At 36.5% G+C, this 22,512-nt stretch overlaps 1 protein-coding gene across 2 annotated transcripts in view; it reads right to left on the reverse strand.

Moving 5' to 3' along the window:
* Positions 1-6,973: 6,973 nt before the first annotated feature.
* Positions 6,974-22,512, reverse strand: part of LOC141973724 (uncharacterized) — a 33,231-nt gene continuing 17,692 nt past the window's right edge. Inside the window, exon 7 of one of the 2 annotated variants that reach the window (XM_074932579.1) lies at positions 6,974-7,255. In XM_074932579.1, the coding sequence (XP_074788680.1) occupies positions 7,190-7,255 (66 nt within the window). In that variant the 3' untranslated portion in view covers positions 6,974-7,189. Of the gene's footprint in view, positions 7,256-13,623; positions 21,449-22,512 lie in introns of those variants that run through there. The other variant, XM_074932578.1, reaches the window with a different exon arrangement.

A 22,512-nucleotide genomic window follows, 5' to 3' on the forward strand; every position in this document is an offset into this window, starting at 1 on the left:
AAATGAGCATACAAATACTTGAAAATTCAAGCACTGATTATTTAATCCCATTTGTCTAGCAGCTTAAAAAAGTGAAAAGTGCAAAAAGGAAAAACATCTCAGGTAACTATATCTTAATTATAAAGATATATATTTATGAAATATGAAGCAATTTGTCCTCATTAGGGAACACATGCTTGCCAAATTACTTTTTTTAAGTACAGCTGGCTTTTAGTTGTATAATAAAATATACTGAGTTTGATCTGCTGAAAATGTATTCATTTATAAGTGTGTATTTGATGTGTATTTGTCCTTATATAGGGCTCAGATTATTAATTTAAAGAGAGACAAGTAGTTCAAAGCTGAAACTGCATGTACCAAGGCCAGATTTTTTTTTTCTCAGTATCATAAGCTTCAGAAAATATGTTTGCAAAGGAACTATAATGTCTTTCATAATCAGTTTGTCTCTACTGTATATTGCTTCAGTATATGGAAATTAACAGAAATGAAAATGAAGAGGATGTGTACTAAAAAAGACTAAGTGCTGCAAACATGTAAGTAATATAAGGTTGGTTGAATTACACTATGCCTATTCTTGTATGTTTTTACAGAATCATAATATGGTTTGGGTTGGAAGAGACCTTAAAGATCATCTAGTTCCAACCTCCCTGACATGAGCAGAGACATGTTCAACCAGATCAGGTTGCTCAGAGCCCCGTCCAACCTGGCCTTGAACACTGCCAGGGAGGGGGCATATCCCATCTCTCAGGGCAAACTGTTCCAGTGTTTCACCACCCTCATTGTAAAAAATTTCTTCCTTATACCCAGGTTGAATCTACTCTCGTTTAGTTTAAAGCCATTACCCCTTGTCTTATCCCTACAGGCCCTGCTAAAAAGTCTGTCCCCATCTTTCTTACAAGCCCTCCTTAAGTACTGAAAGGCCGCAATATGGTCTCCCTGGAGCCTTCTCTTCTCCAGGCTGAACAACCCCAACTCTCTCAGCCTGTCCTCACAGGGGAGGTGCTCCAGCCCCCTGATCATCTTCGTGGCCTCCTCTGGACCCACTTGCACAGGTCCATGTCCTTCTTATGTTGAGGGCCCCAGAGCTGAACACAACACTGCAGGTGGGCTCTTACAGGAGCAGAGCAGAGAGCAGAATCCCCTCTGTCAACCTGCTGGCCACACTTCTCTTGCTGCAGCCCAGGATACAGTTGGCTTTCTGGGCTGCAAGTGCACGTTGCTGGCTCATGTCCAGCTTTTCATCCACCAATACCCTCAAGTCCCTCTCCACAGGGTTGCTCTCAATCCACGCATTGCTCAGCCTCTATTGATACTGAGGATTGCCCCAACCCTGATGCAGGACCTTGCGCTTGGCCTTGTTGAATTTCATGAGGTTCACATGGATGCAGTTGTTGAGCTTGCCCAGGTCCCTCTGAATGGCATCCTGTCCTTCAGGCATGTCAACCACATCACTCAGCTTGGTGCCATCTTCAGACTTGCTGAGGGTGCCCTTGATCCCACTGTCTGTGTTGTTAATGAAGTTATTAAGCAGTACTGGTTCCAATACAGACCCCTGAAGGATGCCACTTATCACTGATCTCGATTCGGATATTGAGCCATTGACCACTACTCTCTGGATGTGACCATCCAGCCAATTCCTTATCCACCAAGTGATCCATCCATCAAATCCATACCTCTCCAATATAGAGAGAAGGGTGTTGTGGGGAACTGAATCAAAGGCCTTATAGAAGTCCAGATAGATGACATCCGCAGCTCTTCACCTGTCCACTGATGTAGTCACTCTATCATAGAAGGCTACTGTGTTGTTCAGGCAAGACTTGCCCTTGATGAAGCCATGCTGGCTGTCTTGAATCACCTTCCTGTCCTCCATTTGCCTTAGCATAGCTTCTAGGAGGATCTGTTTCATCATCTTCCCAGGCATAGAGGTGAGGCTGACAGGTCGGTAGCTCCCAGAGTCCTTCTTTCTACTCTTTTTAAAAATGGGTGCAATGGTTCCCCTTTTCCAGTCTCCAGAGACTTCACCTGACTGCCATGACTCTTCAAGTATCATGGAGAGTGGCTTGGCAACTACACCAGCCAATTCCTTCAAGACTTTGGGATGCATCTTATGAGGTCCTATAGACTTATATATTTTCAGGTTCCTCAGGTACCCAATATTCTCTTACAGTGGGAGAGACTGCTCCCCTAGTCCCTGCCTTATGGTCCATCCACTTGAGAGGTGTGGTAAGAGAGATTGCCAGGGAAGACTGAGGCACAGCTGTTGTCAAATACCTCAGCCTTCTTATTGTCCATCATTACCAGTTTGCCATTTGTCTTCATCAACAGGGTTACACTTTCTTTGATGTTCCTTTTCTGGCTGACATACCTTTAGAAGCCCTTCTTGTTATCCTTTCTGTCCCTTGCAAGTTCAGGACGGGGTCTTCTGTAACTTTAGCTACAAATACTGGTTATCTAAGAAATAACATTATGAACTTGTAAAGAAGATTACTACCTATTTTACCTCTTGAAAAACTTTGTAATTTTATCTAGCAGTTTTTAGTGGCAATAGAGTTTATCTTTTTAGAAATATTTCTATTCTGGACTATACATCAGAGAAGTGATTCATGAACTATGTACAACCCAAACCAGAAAAGTGCAAAGCATTTCTAAATGATTCATATTTAGACCTCATTACACAGAAAATGCAGATCATCCTTGTCCTTTGTGGCTATTCCAGGGGCCTGTGAGAAAGTTGGAGGGCTTTGTTGTGCCAGTAGTTTACTGGAACCACTGAACAGCTCAAAACTTTCTGGTTAAAGAGCTAAACCTTTGTAAAGATGAGTAGGAGAAGTGGAAGTAACTTCACATCAGTGCAATACCTAGCACTTCTGGAGTTGAATGCAGAGATCTGAGTGAAGCATTTAAGCTAACTGCGCATAGTGTGCTAAAATTAGATGCCCAAGAAGGACATCCAAAACAGGCAGCATGATGAGTAGGGAGCTATTTAAATTCAGCATGGACAGTTTGTTTCTGCCTAGATCTAGAAGGACAAAAACAATAAGGGAAACCTTAAATTTTATTTTGCAGATAATACAAACAGATCAAACAGCTAATTCTGCCACTTAGTTACTGGAACCAATTTCTAAAAACAAAGGCTTATTTAATTGTTTTCAAAGACATGGACACAGTCAATTTTTCAACAAAAAATTCAAGAATATATTAGTATATCAAGGTATACTGTTGTTATCAATTCCATTCTTCTAAGCTGTCTTTTTCAAGATGAAGTTTCCTGGGACATATAATGTGTTTTTATGCCCATACATATGTGTGGGTATTTTATTACTGATTTGTGGTACTCAAGTTACAGACTAATTTGAATCTCCATAATTTAGTTGCAGAAATTCTGCAGTTGTGAGCCAAAGAACATAACTGATATGCAAAGCCAAGAATCTACTGTTAGTCTAAGTAAAATTTTAATGGTGCAAGTAAATTATTAATCAAGAATTAGTAGTAGTCTATTTAAATATATATCACCACTTATAATTCAGACTATGTACAGTTAAAACAGATATAAGCAAACTTTCTAGTGTCTACCTCTTTCTTTGATCGGATGCTAAACTTTCCACTGACCCTCTGAGTATGAAGCATTAATGGCTTCAGTCTGGGGACCGCATCTTGAGCCTGTCACTGAGAGGAACATGATACTGATTGTGGGGTTTCTTCCTCCTCCTTGATAACAGGAGTAAAATATTGTTGATGATGATTTCTTTCTTCTCACTCCAGGATCTGTTCGGAATCACTTTTATATGCTTGTTAATGTATGTCACACATTGCTCTTTCTTCATCAGACCACAAGTCCTGGGTACATCAAAATTTACTGTAATATGTGGTTTATGTATGTTGGATACTTGTTCTTTGTTCTGTTACCACTAAGACTGGTTTTATGCAGCTCCCAAGACTGCACTCCTCTAATGACCATTAATAGACTGATGAGTTGCTTATAGCCTGAGTACCCCACTATCATTCTGTAGCTAGGCCTCTACCATAATTTGATTTCTCTAGCCCTCAATGCTATGTTTTATTATAGGGTCATAGATATTTCATTCTACAGAAAATAATTCCCTCCCAGTGCCATCTGTTAATTCCACAAGGCAACAATTTGTTACAGTAGGCTGCAACTTGAGCGCGACTGTAGGCATTACAATACACAGCAGTGCAATGCTAAGCAAAAGGTAAAGAATAATGCAATAACGGGTATTAGTCACCTATTACTTAATACTAGATAATTATCAAATGAATTAGATAAGTGCTCATAGAATAAAACAAAGAAAAGCAGAACTCCAGGTCGGCCAAAGTGAATCCAGACAAGTCCTAAGGCTTGCATTGTTAGTTTAACACAAAATCTGTGTCCTATTAAAAGCATTTGCATGCTTCATTTACTGGGCTTTAAGGCTACAACTTTAATATAACTACAAGCTAAGAAAAGCACAGGCAACAGTACATATGAATTAGAGTAACATTTTCAGTTTCTCAAACTAGTATCAGTATTAGTTGAGCTTGCAGATCTCATGTTTATGTGATACACATTTTCAGATGATCAGGAGGAGGGAGGTTCCTCTGCCAGGGCTGTGGTATATTAACACTCCAGTGGCTGTGCAAATCAAATTGGGGATTGTTTTTGTCTGAAGTAGAAATACAATTGTACTATATGTCTTAAATATTTAACTGCCTTGGCACTTCCAGTGACAGGACATGTGGGAATGACTCAAGGCTGCATCAGATGAAGTTCAGACTAGGTATTGGGAAACAATTCTTTACTGAGAGAGTGGTCAAACCCTGGAACAGGCTTCTTGGAGAGGTGGTTGATGCCCCAAGCTTGTCAGTGTTTAAGAGGTATTTGGACAAGATCCTTAACAACATGCTTCGATTTTTGGTCTGCTCAGATGTGGTCATGCAGTTGTACTAGATGACTGGTTTACGTCCCTTCCAACTGAAATATTCTAGTCTAGTCTAGTCCAGTCTAATTATTTACAACACATTACTATGCCCACCATGACAGACCATTTAAAAAAAAAAAAACAACAACCTGTGAGAGAGAGAAAATTAAGCACCCCGTTTTGTTAACTAATGGTTATTGTGATGACAGCTTGCACACAATGTCTCTGTACTTTGTTCCACTATCTGATTATAAGCTTATATATGTGAAATTTTCATAGCTGTATGTAATGTTATTTATATAACATTATATTTATAGCTAGGGCCACAACAGACCCAGGCCTACAAAAACATAGAATAGGTGTTCAACTGACCTTATGCTCCTTAAAAATGTCCTAGCTGCAAGTATTGTATCAGCCTCTTGCAGCAAAATGGATATTTAAGCCTTTTAGCAGAACAAGCACATTATTCCAGAGAGGACAATATTCATAATCACATTATCTTGCATCCCACTCTTGGACCTCCTCTGCTTTTGTTCTGTGAACCTTTGGCACATAGTCCTGATTTATTCTAAAGAGTCCCTATTCCACATTGGAAAGTAAAGGATTTTGTCAAGTCCCAACACTGTTGCTCCAGTTATTCTGTCTGTGTGTAGATAAAGACATTGCCTGAGTTTGTATTCAATACACATTGACACAGCTGTAGACAAGTAGACAAGATTTTGCCTCTGTTTAAGTTATATTAACACTGATTCCCTGTTTCCATCTTCAGTTATCTTATTTCATTCTATAAGTAATCTGCTCTGTTAAAGAAGGAGTTATAAACTAGGTGCAGCCTAACTCTGTACCTGAGCTGACTATTCAGGGAGCTCTTCTCAGTTTTTGTGGAATCTGGCAGCTGGCTAAAAATAGGTTGGAGTTTGCTTTAACTAAAATCCCTAAAATTGTCTCAGTACAATAAGGTATCACTTTCTAACGACAGTGTAAGACAGTACTTTCAGCTGGTTAATTCCAGCTGCTTTAAGTGATTCTGATTTTAGTTTGCAGTGATGTAATTCTGACCATTTATATGTCCAGTGTGGTATAAAACTATCAGCCTTCTGTATACCATAGCTGCCATCCTTCATTTCTGGGGAAAAAAAAAAAAAAAAGTACATATCCTCATGGTGCAAGTAGAGTGACACATTCAACATATCAGATAGTAACTGTAATGTACTGAAACAATGAAGACTGAAAAAACCCTAGTCTAAATGTTGAATGCTATAGTGACATTACAATATTCAGTAGAATAGTTCTAAGACATCTATAGAGTTTTATATGAGTAAGGGATGTAAGATGGTTTCCCAAGAGAATGAATCTGTGACTGGTGACAGAATCAGCTGATTATCTCCATTATTTTTATGATGCCTTTATTTTTAAATGTTGTTTAGTTGTCTGGTATTTAACACAGAATTAGCTGACACAAAAAGGAAGAATTAAGTTATTTCATACTGCTTTATGGGATATAGACCAGAAATCTGAGACATTTTAGGAATTTTTTCAGAGCCATCCAGGAATTTTATAACACATGTAGGTGATTTTATCAGGTAATAGGGCTTTGCAATAAAATCTCTTTAGGAATACTGCTAAAAATACAACCAAATGGAAAAACAGAGAAATAAAAAAGGCTTTAGCTTTTCAAGACAGGATGTGAATTTGTGTTGCACTGCAAACCCTGTCTTGTGTTAAATTGTAGAGAACATACAATCACAGATTTTACCATCTGATCTAAAACTAATACATCAGACAAATTCAATGTAATCAGCTCTTCGATATGACATCCTGCAGTAACACCATTGCCAGAGGTAACTAAAGAAAGGAGTGAGCAGGTCTGCCTGTTTTAGGATCAACTTGCTGTTAAAAGTACCATGAGTCCACAACTGCAAACTTGAACTGCTACAAGGACCAATGTGCATGCTGACCAACACCTCTCCTTTTTATCATTCTTGACTTCCAAAGGCTGAGTATTTTCAACATGTCTCTGTTCCTGATTTTTCTTCTCAGTGTTGCCTTTACAAGGTTTCCAAGGAAGATGGATCACTTAGTGTTAGGACTGTGTCTGTCACTTGCTGTAGTGCATTATAAGAGGATGGAAGTGCCAGAATCTAACCAATTTTTTTTTTTTTAATTTTTTTTTTTTTTTTTCCCCTTTTCCCAGTATACTCCATGAAGTTTCAGCTCTTTTTGTTGTGGATGTTACATATAGCTGTTGTACCGTCTCTTACACTTGCACGTTATCAGCCACTCTCTTGTACAGGAAACTGAAGTTCATTGTTTTGGGAGGACACATTGCACTTGCAAACCTGTGGACCACAAATGCAGATCTTTTCATCTGTTCTGAGCAAGGTTTCCTGAGGCAGTGGAACTTGCCTCACGCAGCTACAACACGGTAATACGGTGCTCAAGGAAATGCAAAACCAGAGTGGTAAGGGGGCCATCCAGTGGACGCTTGTGAAACACACAACCAAAGCAAATTAAATAATCTGAGAGTTTTTTCTGCGTTTTCGTAGCAAATTGTTGAGTGTTGTGCTTTTGTTCAAAACCTGGTTGTACTATTAAATGCCAAATTCCTCTACCTTTTGACCTTTTGAGTTCATTGTAAAGAACTAATTTTCCCCAAAATGTGAAAGTTTTTGAAGATCAGGATATGGACCTGCATTTTCTAGAATACTCATTCAATTAAACTATAAACACCAAGCTCCTCCCCCCCCCCCCCCCCCCCCCCCCCCCCCCCGTTTATGTAATGGCAAGGGAAATGTACCATATCAAAATAAATGAGGCTGGAAGATATTGCTTCATCCCTTTTATTTCTATTCTGAAAAACAGTTTAATCCTAATGCTTTTAGTTTTAAGTGCGCGATATTTTAACCTAATTTAAAGGTTTCCAATTTGTCATTAGAGATTTATTTAGATCCTTTTAAAAGATTCTTACAGATGATTTATGGATGATTTATATATGATTTGTTCACTTACCAGAGTAAACTGAAAAGCAATGGAAAATATGTCTTGTAATGCTCATAGCAGCACAAGATCTGCAATCCACAATATTTTAGATTATGGCTGAAGGAGCAAGGCGAAATTGCCAGTGTTTCATAAGCTTGGAGGAAATGTTAATTGAAAAGAAAATATAGTTTTATCGTTATTCCCAATAACATAACACATAGTAAATTTTTCCTATCATTCTTTCTGATCAAAACTTGATCAGGGATTGATCATCTGTTGAAAAATATATGACTTTGTTTCTTGGTAAATCACGGCTTAAATAATTATAATGTTAGATATAATCACAAAGTCATCAAAACATGCAATGGAACAAATGTTAATCGAAAAGGTAGGAAGAATTCAGCACAATACTAGAGACAGCTTTCAAATTTTTATTCTTTCCTGTGCAGTGTACATGCCTTCCTGAAGCATGTTCCTCTTCTGTTCACCATTAAAAACTATCAGTAAAAACCAGAATCTTTTGCTGAAGGTCACTTGACATAAGAGTAAGTATAGTTTATGAAGGAAGCCTGTCCTTTTTTATCTCAGACAACTTCAAGTACTTTGTGGTTTTTTAGTCGCCTTTTACTGAAAGGTAAGCAAAGCAAAATTTGGATAATCTTCATGAGTATTCTATGTAAATATGTGAAGAAACTTTAAATTTAGCCAGGATACAATATCAAATAATTGATGTAGTTCCACAGTGAATAAAAATATATGGAGATCATGTTCATAACATTTTATTATCTTTTATTATGAATACAATAAGAAATGTAGGTAATATTATGTTACTTCACTGTCTTTTTGATATCAAATTTGAGAGCTTTAAGGATGTTTTAATCACTTTTTATTTTACTACAGAATCTGGAAGCCCGTAAGTCTCTTATGGGTCTAAAACAAATGCACATACAAAATTGAGAGCTGCATATGCAGTAGTTCAGGGTATAATTTCTTAGTGCTGTAGTATATGAACTATACCTCTGGCTGACATAGCATTGCAAAGTCTTATGTCAGTTCGGTCAGAAATTTCCTCCTGTGAATTTTGTCCTACATGCCTATGCAAATTTGCCTGTTGGACAAATAAAAGCCTGGCTACAATTTATTTACTTCTGTGTTGGCTGAAAGCTGTGCTTAGAATTGAGTTAAATTGTTACAGTTGTGGTTTTCTGCTGTTCCAGTTGATTCTTGGACTATTTTGGAAGCACTCCTTTAGTCTATGAAAATGTGCTTGCTGCTGTTACATTCAAAATAGAGTTATTTTGTATTTCATAGAGTAAGAAAGACTGGATTGGATAGTTATTTTTATATTTGCTCTAATATTAATAATTTGTTTTCACTGAGAAATTAAAGCATTTGAAAAATCATATATTCCAGGAGAAACACTCCTTTTTCAGCTTTTTACTGCCCTGTAGTTTGGGGATAGTTGTCTGGTAACAGAGAACTAAGCAGGTGCTATCCTTAAATGCAGTTTGGTCCCTATTCTTTACATATCCACCAAATGAATGCCATGTGCAGCTCAGGTGATTTACTGGTATTCCACAAGTTCAAACTGGAAATTGCCTTTCTGTAAGAAAACCACAGTATGTAGGCTCATCCATTTGATCAGGAAGAGCAATACCTTCATAATAGTTGTTGCAATGGGTAAGGATTGCATTTGGACAGAGTTGTGCATGTGTTGATTCAAAAGTTCACAATGCAATCTTGTGCTGAATTCTCTCATTTAAACAAAGTGAGGTAGAAAGTCATGTGTCAGGATCCTCTGCTCCAGGGACAGCCTCCCGTAGTTATCTTGCTATACTGTAAGTCCAGAACAACTTGAAATATAGTGCAAAGTGACCATATTTCACATACTTAACTCACAGGAAATTCTGTATTTTAAATAAAACAGTGCCATTATTTTATTTTGTCCTTTCTTTCTGTGAGTCCAATAAACCCACTTTAGGCTGTTTAAAGTGTATTTGTATAAATGTAAATAGCTATTTTAAAAAGCAAACACTAAGGAATTGTAAGTAACATATACTTAGTTAAAAGGAACAATTTGATAATTTAATTAATGCTGGCAAAAGATTTCATGCTGCTCTGAGGTACAAGGTTCTCAGACCTGATATAGTATACACTGCATGCCATGTTTCCTGCTAACTCAAACCAGATAGAAAATGGTGCTTTCTCTTTTCTCATGGTAATTCTATTCCTTGCTCTCCTTGCTGCTTGCTTTTTTTTTTTTTTTTTTTTTTTTTTTTCTGTTTCTATTCATTTTTTTGGTAGTATTGGCTAGAATAATACAGTTTCTTGCCAACACTGGGCTTTTTTGTATGTTGGGGGAGGAAAGATCAACAAATAGACCTTCTGTATTAATTTCCAGCAGAACTGAGAATAAGTAATCCAACACTTATCCTTCTTGCATCTGTTTATACAGGTCTGGGGGTGGTGAAGAAGTCTGACTTTAGAATATAATAATGTGGGGTTTTTTTAAATGGTAATTTAAGAACATGTAATAATTTTCCATGGTGGAGCTGATAAATAAAATACTTAAACTAAAGTAGCTGTTCTGTTACAGAATTTATTTCATAGGCTTATTTTTACTGTTAGAAATATTTCTGTACGTTATAGGATTCATAGCTACTATAAGAGCAACTCCTTTACAGAAACCAAACTGCTAGATGAGAATGTAAACCGGTCCATTTTATAATCTCTTTCAGCATCTAAAGCAAAAATGGACATATCTTTCCATCTAGGGATTCAGGGGGTTTTTTTATTCCCATACAGTTGTTAACAATGAGGCAGAATACCTGATCTTTTCCTAGACTTTGATTATGCAGCAGCACCGAGCTATGTTTGATTCATCTATTTGCTGAATTTACTAGTTACTGGAGAATACAAAGCATTTTCACAGTGCACCCTGATAAAGGGACACTTTATTTCTGAGATTAAATTTTGAGCCCATGAAATAATTTTCCAGTTAGGAACCCATTTTCAAAGTAAATTGTTTTCAAAACATGAGTTAAAATTATTTTCAAGTTTTACATCATCCTCTGACCTTCTTCTGCCAAATATGAGGCTTTAGAACTGTATTTTCATGTTTTAAGCGAATTTATTCTCTTGTTGTTATGTTAAAGACCCAGTCAGAAGATGATTGAAATACGGTACAGTCTTGATTGTGCAGCTGATCCGGCAAGTGTTCAAGAAACAGAACAGTTACTAGGAGATCTGAGAAACCATAATTCACAGTAGCCCTAAAGCCTTTCTAGAGTCTGCTTCTGCCAACACAAGCAGGTTCCAAACAAAAAACCTCAGAGACACTGTTTTCTTAATGTCAGCTCCTTAGCTCTGCCACCCCACCCTGGTTAATCTAGCCCAGAAATTTATGTGCTTCTTTTTTAATTATCTCAGGCACTTGTGCATTACTAGTGTGCACCACATTTTAAAAAGTGTGATTGGTGTTTTGGCCTATTTTAGTTCAAAGCAAGAGCAGCATGAAAAACAATGGTGTTTTAACACAAGCTGAAACATAACATTCAGACCCAAGGAAACTGATGCTGGCAGTACCACTGCATTCAGCAGTACAATTGTACTTAGCATCTTTAAATATAGTTGAACTTTGCAGTTCAGCAATAGAATGTAGAGGACTCAGGGGCAGCTCTCCTGTTAGGAACAATGTTGTTCATTACCACCACGAATCACCTTGGTAAAATCTTCATTTTCTTTGTGCTGAGCACAGACAGAAGCAGTTCAAATGCCAACAAGGTGGGCATCATAACCACAGAAAAGGGTAGTGCTGTAGACCCCAGAGAGGTGGGAACTGGCTGAAAAGCATCACAGGTGCCACTGTTACATCTCACATTGCAGTGTCTCTGTCTTTGCTCCAAAAAATGCCTTCATCAGAATGCCTTCTGCCTTCGTTGACAGTTAAGTAAGGCACAGAATAGATTAATGTAACAAAACTATTTTAACTGTTAATAAATTAAAATCTTAGTGTACAGCAAATAATCTCTTTGCCAAATGCATATCCCACTGTGATAAGGTGTATAAATGGAATTACACTAATATGTCTCTGGATTCTCTTATCAGGAATTTATTAGATAAACAATAGCTGTTCTGTTCACTAGCACGAATACTGCAGAATTGTCCACAAAGTAGCTCCATGCTGGGAGTGGGAGAATCGCTTATCAACAGCCTTCTTCATCCTTACTGTTAAAAACCCATTATTGTTAGAGTTGTTAAAAGAGTAAATGAGCTCATTGCATTTATTTAGTCATTAAGGATCTGTAGTCAGGACTGGGACCCTGCTGACATGTTTTTCAAACATAGTTTGTTTAGATTTCTGTTTAAAGACATGATAAGAGAGTATAACAAATGATAGAATAGGATTAAAGGCAAGAAAGGATAAAATTTGTAGGACACTTTTGTGTCTGACCTGCTCTCTCCTGTAGAACACTATACTTTTGTGGATTTTAATGCATTTTCTGATTTAAGGGGAAGCATAGTGAGTAAAAGTCCTTCTGGGTTAAATGATTAGAAGATAAATGTCTATTATGCCTCTAATTTCACAATTGGACGTTGTGACTCAGCTGATCCTTTCCGTTTCCATGGTTGTTTTGTATTTACACAGGTGGTTCACAACTCAGCAATCCATAGTAAATTTCTGGCCTTATGAAATTCAACTTCATGTCATATTACTAGGTTTAGGGTATTACTAAACGAAAGCTGAAATATAATGACAAATATGTTCAGATTAATCTTAGGTTGTAAATAAAAAGATTAGTTCATAGTCATGAATTAAAGTAGTGCTTTCAGAAATTGACAGAATGACTAAAGGACAAAGGAGAACATTGTCATATCATCTGTTTGCCCATAAAATACTGGACCCTCTCCTACCATAAGGACTACAGGACTGAAAACCAACCTGCATTTGAAAGGAGAGATCAGGTTTACTTCAATGGAGTTTGCTAAAATAGATTATAATTAGAACTCATATTTGATAGCAAATTTCAGTGGTTTCTAAAAAGCATTTATGAGTCTTGTGTTAAACTTGCAAATTCTCTGCTCTTTGAATTGCTATTTATATTAATTTCTGCATTATAATAAAGGCAGATAATGTTTCTAGTTTTAAGTGGTTTCGGACAATTAGAATTATATATGAAACTTTGTAACCCAGTGCTGGCAAGTTTGTATTCACAGTTAAAGCTTGTTAAAATTACTGAGATTAATATAGTACACATATACCTAAACCTTGTAGATCATCTCATCTGTTAAAACTAAGTTTCAAAAAATATTCAGGTTGAAGTCCTTTCTAGCTTCCTGTCAGTAACTTGTTACATTTCATTAGAATAAAAAAACATATTAAATAACTTGAATTTCAGTTTCAAAAATAGCAATTCAATACTAAAAATTTAAAATCAATCCTAATTGATACATTTGCAAGACACTTTGCTTTGAAGTTCATACTCTAAAATGTTCATAGACTGTTCGTTATGGAAAATCTGTTAGAATCTTATTATTTAGTTGTAAAGATGTGTGTGGATGTCAGCCATTCTGCAAAGCCACAATTCTGCACTAGATCAACACCGGAGGAAAGTGTGTAGGACTGGGAACTGTGAGTTAGAATTCTGGTTTTGCCATTTCCTATTGCCTGGTCTTGGCTAAGTCATTTTTCTGTCTCTAGTTTCCTCTACTTAAAATGTACACAATAAAATTTGTATTCACCTTTATTGTATGTTAATATTTTACAAAATTTTGACTCATGAAGTACTACAAGATTGCGCAGTGTTATTGCGGGCTATAGAAACGCACTTTATGTCACTGTTTACAATACCACAACTTCAACCATTTTGCTTATTTACAGTTCTAAGAGGTGGAATAAGTGGAAAAAACACAGTGGTGTTACTGGGTGGAACACCACCCAGTCAATACATATGGAGCATGATACATATCCAGTAATACCTTGGGAAGGTATATGAATACAGTGAGAGTTAGGGAGCTAAATTTATCGTTTTAGTACTGATGGTACAGCTACCTGTGTCAGAATGAATTTTCCAGGTACCTCCATAAAAAATAGTTAATGCCATACTGAAAACACTGGTCACAGAATTAAGAAGACATTGTAGAACTCTTACACTAATATAATCTACCAACAAAGAGATTACTTAGGGTTCATAGTTGAGAATTTAGGTCAGTGCCCTTCTGAACAGAAAACTGTATACAAACGTATGTTTTATTCTCACCCAAAGTATCCCATTTCAATGTTCCTGGTGCTCCTCCCAGAAGCAATTTTTCCTGGCATAAATTATTCTTACAGAATATAATCGCCAGCGGTTGTCATAGAGTAACTGAAGTGGGAAGAGATCTCCAGAAATCATGTAGTTAGCTCTGCTTCTCAAAGCACAGTGAACTTGAACACATTATCACTTGTGAGGCACATCATTTTTCGTCTAATTCATGGCTAATCTTGAGGTCTATCTGATCATCAGGAACAAATCTTAAAGTTCTTGTTTTCATCTACTGAAAGAATTGGGTTTTGTGCTGCATTTAGATTATACATCATAAACTCAATTTTCAAAAATATCCCTGTAGACTCATTTAAATGATAGATAATTGAGAAGAATGAGTACTGTTCAAATATTGTAATGCCTCTAGATACTTTGTCAGATGGAATTTAAAAGCATAGCTTGTTCTCACCATCTCAATAATATGGTTTTTGAAAAAAAAGTTATAGCAAAGGCACTTCAGTGTGACATGGTGAAACATTAATTTCTCAACTCTTGAGTCAAACAAATAAAAGAGTTTTAAGGTTTATCTTAAGAGGGAAGCTTAATTGTCAGCAAAATTTGCTTAACTTTGTAAATACAGAACATATTTGTTTATAATGTTAGCAGTCAACATATGGTAGTGGTTAATACTAGTTTTAATACTAATGTATTAGTATAACTAATAGTCTAGTACTTAGAATGACCTTATTCGAGAGAATTACATAATTAGAAAGAAAATATTAAATTAATTTCAGACAGAAAATATGGAGCTGCCAGTAAAGGAAGCAGCAAAGGTCGGAATGTATGGTCTTCCAAAGCTGTACTTTGAATCATATAATCCCTATTTCTAAATAACAGATTTTTATATAGAAACTCATACTGAAAATAAATCAAACCCATAACTAATTACTAAATAACTACTTTCTGTCTTTCTAAGCTATCAAAAAATGTAGTTGAAATCAGAGAGATCCTGCAAATTCTTTAGTAAAGCTGCAGTGAATAATGAAGAACATATGACTTTACAAATAGTCAAAATGTAAGTACCCCACATGCATGGATAGCTGTATTTGATTTTATTTTCTTTTCTTGCATTTCATCTCATACAAAAAAAAAAAAAATCAATACACCATTTAGTTAACATGATATCCACTGAGGAGCTAAAGCTTCAAACAACAGGCAATATATTTAATTTCTGTTGCGTATGAGCACACACCTGTTATCTTACAAATAAACCCCAGGACACCATATCAGTTAGTCTATCTGATTTGCAGCTCCCTGTACAACTGTAGAATAACCTGGGGCCAGAAGTAAGCACAGGGGTAAAAGAATTTGTTTAAACATACTTTTATGACTTCTTTGAACTGTGATTTGCACTCATTTGGGAAATTATTGGTGCTATGATAAAAGGACTTTGGGACTAATACAGATTTCAATACATTGTCTGCTCAGCTATGTGAGGGCTACACATTTTTACCTGAGGTTAGTGTAGTTAACTCTCCTCTTTAGTTTTCTAGAAGGAGGAAGGAATGCACATAGAATCATGCTATTCTGTCTGTGCTTCATTTTCAAACTTCTTCTCAATCCCTCTCCATTTTACACCTTTTAGCTATTTTCTTCTTGTGTATCTTTCTGCTCTCCATGCTGTCTTTCTATTCTCATCTGTTCTCTTTCTCTGTGTATTTCTCTCCAATCTTAATCCCTTTTCTAGACTTTATCACCCCTTTATTCAGGTACCTCTCACATTCAATCTCTGTAAAACACCTTAGAATCCCTTTACCTACAAAGTGGCAGCAAAGATATATTAAACATTTTAGTTTTTCTTGTCTGTGTCTGCTAATGACTTCAGTTATTTGCACTGACAACAGTTAGACTTGAAGCCTGCTGTACCAAAAACTTGATTAGAATACTGTAAATCGCTTTCTCTTTGTAAATATTTTTATGAGAAAGCAGTGCAAATGTCAGTTTTGCTGGTGTAGTGCCTAACAGGACAGTCTTAATGTTATGGAAAATATGTCTGTCAGCCACAGCTTCCATGTCTATGAGAGAAAAATCTATTTATTACAGGAATTAATTATTCTGCTAGTAATTTGCGTAACTTGTGGAATTTGGGTAATACTTGTAGTTAAGTGTATTAGATCTTTTAGTTTGTAGCATTATTAGAATACCTAATGTACATTCTAATTTCTTTAATAAAATTGTAGTGTATTCTTAAATGTTAATAGCTATGGTGGGGGGTGGAGGGGATCCTCACAGAGCTTACCAGATTTTAACACAATGAGATGTGCTTACTGAATTCCTTGAGATCATTCAAATATTGAGAAGACTATAACTGCAAGAAAAACAACACCAGAAACAATGAGGTAAAATGACAGTAGCTTTAAATTCACCTGCTAATCATACTGCAATTACTTTTTATTTTCCAAAAATAAATAGTACTTTTTAATTTCCTTGTTCTCCTTATACAGTTTTCTGCTTTGAAACAGCCCATGTGTTTCAGTTTGAGTTTTCTGGAGATCAAGAGGGAATATCAATTGTTATGACTTTTTTTTCTGACACTGAATGTATTTTCCCTTGGGCTTAAGCCTGCCTGTAGTCATGAAAACATTGTGCTTTGGATGAAATCAATAGAGTTTATTTTGTTTGCTTTTATGTTCTTCTGTATGTTTGTGTAGGTTGTACTGAATACTTTCGTTCTTTGGATTATATATTCTGTAAATTCTAAGACACTGAAGCTGTCTTTGAATCATAGAATCACAATATAATTTGTGTTGGAAGGAACACCTGGAGGTAATTTTCTCAAACCACCCGCTCAAAGCAGGCTTACCTTCAGCATTAGATGAGGTTGTGTAGTGCATTAGCCAGTTGAATTTGAAAAACCCCAGAGACGGACACTTTATAATAATAAAACCTGTTCCAATTCCTACATATCCCTTTTTTTTTTTTTTTTTTTTTTTTTTTTTCCTTTTTAAAGGCAGTCAAATTTTCCCTTGCTACAACAGTGACTACTGCCTATTGTCTTTGTTCTGGGCACCACTAAGGAGAGTCTGGTTCCATCTTCTCTACAATCCCTCTTCAGCTAGAAGTCACCCTTCTCGTCTCCAGGCTAAACAAACCCTGTTGCCCTAGCCTCTCGTCCTCAAATGCTCCATCCTCCTAATCATCCTCATGCCTCTGCTCAGCCTTGCTCCAGTATGTGCTGGAAAGCCCAAAACTGAACACAGTACTGTAGATATGGCCTTTGAAATGCCAAATAGAGGGGAAAGTTTTCTTTCCTTGACCTACTTTGCTGCCCGCTTCAGTCATTACAGACACAGGAGATCTAGGCCCTGTATCAGTTGGAAATAAATACCAGGATTTGGAAAAATAAATATTTTTTTTGTTTTCAGCTGCTGAGAACCTTTTTGTAGCTTGCTGATGTAATAAAGTTGGATACAAGGGTACTACTGTTCACCTGAAGTCTATGAGATGTTGGTAGATAAGTATGACTTCAATGAACTGTGTGCTGACATAGGAGCTGTACGTTAACAGCTGCTGTCTTTCATCCTTAGTTCTAGTTAGCCCATGTAATTTTCCAGAAACAATGAAGAGAGGAGGTGGTAGAGCATCTGCTCCTCTGCAGATATTCATATATACAGGCAATATGAGGAGTCGCATTTAAAACACACAAACGTTGGAGGAATTTAGCCTGGGTATGATTTCTTTGGTTAGACAAATCATGGGCAAATAAAAACAAAACCAAGATTACACTAAAAAAATCTCTATTTATACACATCTTCTACATCAAAATTCATGCCACATATATCTAAATGCAGCAACACTCAAGACAGAATACTATTCTGCCTAAATCAGTGGGGAAATATTATGCAAGATAGATATATACTATTACATCTATTGTAACGGCAACATCATCACATCATCCCATCTAAGAAAAAAGGGCCCTTGACTTCAGACAGTGAGTGACTCAAAGGGTGAGAACTTCAAACCAGGGAAGAGGCATCTGTCTATTGACGTGTTGGTGTTACTAAAGATCCTCAATAGAAACTGCATGATTTGGATTACTTACGTGTTTTAGTACTGTTGCAACTGGACAAATGCTAGATTGTTATTTTTTGTTTAGACTGTAAAAGCATTCATTAGACTAGCAATTTCTAATTCTAATTTCTAGTTCTTTTGGCTACCCATAGTGAAGGTGGTATGTAATACAGTGTATACTAGTCACATATTTCAGGGCTAGCAAGGCTGTCTGCCAGTCGTTTGCTTTAACATATGACAATTGTTTCTAAACTCACACTTTAATGCAGTCATTCTTTTACCAGTCTTCAGTGTTTTTCACTGAAAATTATTTTTTAACCATAAATTACCATTCTCTTCTCCATTATTAAAAAAACTCTGCTTTCCTGAAAAATTATACATAAATACTAAAAAGATATGGTCCCCTCTTTTACATATATTATTTTGGTTAGCTTTTTGTCAGATTAGCTAGCATAAGGATCACATTCTTTATAGTTATTGATGTTCTCACAAGTTTTCTTCTAGCAAGTTGCAAATATGATCAAAGCACTAGAAGTTATATATGAAGAATACTTGCATTAAGTTGTTCTGCAGCAAACAGAACACGGTATTATCTTTCTAACACAGCTTTTGAAGAGGAAAAGTATAGAGCAAAATATTTATATTAGTATTTTAATACTTATCATATCTGCTAAGTAGAAGTTAAAGAATATCAGTACTGTTTTCAAAACAAAGTGAAAAATAGTTATATTTCATATTGAACTGTTAGACATACTGGATAAATGTTTTTTGTGTTGTAAAGTGTTAGAGGCTATATTTTTCTAAAAGACTCACTGGCTTTCACTTTCTATTTTTAAATACAATTTCTACATGCTTTCCACCTCACAAAATAAAAACTTCTCTGCCACTCATGAGACACTGAGATTAGTGGGAATTTGAAAATGTGGGTTTGAGGAGTTTATATGAGCCCAGAAAGAATCCAGGAAAAAATAGGATCCAGAAATTGTTAGCTTTGTTTTTCTATGTACATTTATAGTTACAAAGACAGCTAAATTTATTGTTTTCTGAGAGAAATTGTCAAATGACGTTACTATCTTATATCTCAAATACGAAACTTTACAAAATTGCCACTGCTGCTTTCCATAAGGGCTTTTGTCCCTTAAATTGTTTTTAAAAATCTTATTTTTAAGGTAGATGGTAAAAGTACAAAATTCTGCATATAACCATAATTTAAGTTTTAACTGTAAAATAGATTAAAATTTCACTGAGGTCAAGGTTACTTTTTTGGTGACATTAGGAATGCTGATTTCATTAGCATGCTTTGTACAAGCTTTATGATGTGTTGTCATCTTCTCATCAATTTACCATCTAGAGAGCATGTTCTGTAATTTAGTAAGGTGATCACTTTACTAATAATAAATGTATGACTATGAAGTGTTAGTGTATCAGTTGGTGAAATTATTGTACCTGATATATAACTGAATTTATTTCTTGTGCAACATAACAGATAGTGCTAAAAGAAATTAATTCTAGTATAATGTATGCTGATGTCAGTATCCAGCGTTTGGGGTTTTTTCCTTCCCACTGACTTCACTGAACACTTAACAGATCCAGAAGTATTGTTAAGCAAGTATTATTTAGGGAATACTCAAAGGCACTCTTCAGTCAGCATAGGAAGCCACAGAATGATTTTCACTCTTTGAAGAATACAAGCAGCCCAGCAGAGAAACTCCACATTACTGGGGGTGGGAATATCTTTCAAGGTCTTACAGACCTTTGGAGTTTGGTCTACTATAGATAATTATTTTATTGTAGTGTGCATTTGTGTGATTGACTGACATTAGGATTCCTATTTCAGGTATATGCATTATTATATTTACACAGAACAATTCCTGCAAGTGCTGTGTAGCTTGTAGGTTGTTCCACTGCAATTAAGTGACAACTTCTTGGCAAGGGTGCATGATTCTTATCATTTATATGCATACATTCGCGAATTACTTGCATCAAAGAAAACTGCCTCTGAATCACAGAGGGACTCCATGCACAGCAGTGATCCTGTGTACACTTTTGGTTCATCTCTTCTATTTCAAATAGGTTGTGTCTTGCAGGGTATGGGCTATGGATGCTTAAGTGCCAGCATCTTCGATTTTACACTGAGAGACCTTGCTGCTAAAAGGCAGGTACTCTTACTGCTCCTCCACTGTACCCCACATAAGCCCTTAGTGTTTATTTTATTTAGTCATTTTGAACATTTAATTATTTTATAGATGTTCTGCACTCTGCTTTGCAGCTGAACACATGATTGCGTTTCCCTCTGTGATTCAGAGAAGGAAGCCAGTATGTCAGCAATTTTCTGCTGGTGTTCACAGGCACATGTGTTACGTGCCATCAGTTCAATGTGCTTCCTTCCCATTGCCTGTACATTGTGAGTCTGATGCTCTGTGTACATTTTCTGAGGGAGCTGACATGCTGGATAGATGCTAAAATTGCATAATGGAGTATGTGAGCTAATCTGGAGCTACAGATGCAGAGATATCTTCTGCCTAACCTTCTGACTCTTCCTTTATTCTCAGTTAGACCTGAGACACCTTTTCCACTCATTTGCTAAAGTCAGTCAGCCAGGACATGCACATATGCATTTAGTAACATCTAAATGTCTTCTTCTCAAGTTCAGGTGAGCTCATTCTTTAAAAGTAAAATGTCTACCACGTGGAGAACTAACTGTGCTTTGTATTTCACATCAAGTATGCTTCCTTCCTCTTTCCCCATGTTTGAAATATCCCCTGTGTATTTTTCCCCTTCCTGAAGAATTCAGCTCCTTAAAACCATAATTATGCAGGTAAGACATGAAGAGACTGATCAGTTAGTAAGTTTTTCAAACAGTCTTTGTCTTTTCCTGTTGAAAGCACAGACATAAAGGACGTTACTCATGCAGAATGGTGACTCAAGAAATTACAAAAAAGTAAAAATTAAGTCGAAATGGAAATTAGTTGATCTCAACCTTCCTTTTCTTGTGTTAGCTTACTATAGGAGTTGTATGGACACTTAGGCTGCTGAAAGGTAGACAAGTTACTTTTCCTGTAAATATGACACCCTGAAGTAAAAATTTTTGTCCTCGTTGAATTCTTTGTTTTCTGGCTTGCGAATGTCAAGTGAGTCATCATTCACATACAGGTAGTAACTTCTATCTTCATAGCACTGGAACTGCACTGAATCTCCTTGGTAATGCATGATGAAAAAGTGATTATCTTCACTCAGCTATGAAAACACATAAAGTAAAGAACATATGTTATATTTTCAAAGCCTCTCTATAGGTTTTCATGTGACAAAAATTCATGTATGTTTCTGGCTTGTTATGTTTTGAGTGCTTTTCTCCGGTGACACTCATTTACCACTTTTTAGATAAATCTTTGAAAACACCTGATAATTTTGAGATAAATTCTTTGTAACTATGAATAAAATAATACTGTCTCCCTCAAAGGTCTGAGTATTTCCAGATGCAAAGCGGCATTTCTTTGCTTCACAAAAGGACCAGCACAGCTTTTCCTCTGAGGTATACCTGTTATTGGGATAATATAGGATTTTCATCTGGTTATTTTCTTACCACAGACCTATCCTGTCAACTGCCACTAGCAACAAAATATAAATCCACAGTTTTTCTTGTCTCTCTTGAAGCAGAATTAGAATGTTACAGTACAAATTACTCTTAAACCCTGTTAAATCTGCAAAAACTGATAAGCGTAGGGTACCAAGGAGCTGCTGAACCTGCCCAAGGCCTCCAGCACCCACTGGCATCCATGACAGACCATGTAACCCACAACACATCCAAGAAGGCAGTGGCTGCTATAGGTGGGCAAAGGCTACAGGGCAGTATATGTAAGCACACCTGCTGAAACGAAAGACCCCATATGTGACCATGTACAGCTGCCTAGAAGCCCCCAGACTGTGGGTAAAAGCTCCTGCTCCTGACTGTGTACACTGAGTGAGGGAGTAACTGAGAAGACTGTGAATAGTTATCTGCTGCTAATAGTAAGAGCTTAATTAATAAAAGGTTGAGGCTTGTGTTTCTGCCAACTCAACCTCTTGCCAGGGAGCAGGGAATTTATAATATCTTTTGGGGGAGAAAGATGGCAAATGAATGCATCATAATCAAATTACTTCATCTTCCCTTTTGAGTGATCTGTTTAAACACTCATCCTACCCACAAGACAGTTCTATAAATCTGACCAGTCTGGTGTATTAGCATTGTGCGCAGTGCTTAAAGGAACCTCTAAAAGGAAATGGAATGCTTGGGAAAAAGCAGGAGGATATTAAAGGGTCCC

This window comes from Athene noctua, chromosome Z, assembly GCF_965140245.1.
Source record: "Athene noctua chromosome Z, bAthNoc1.hap1.1, whole genome shotgun sequence".
In the NCBI taxonomy this organism is placed as follows: Eukaryota; Metazoa; Chordata; class Aves; order Strigiformes; family Strigidae; genus Athene; species Athene noctua.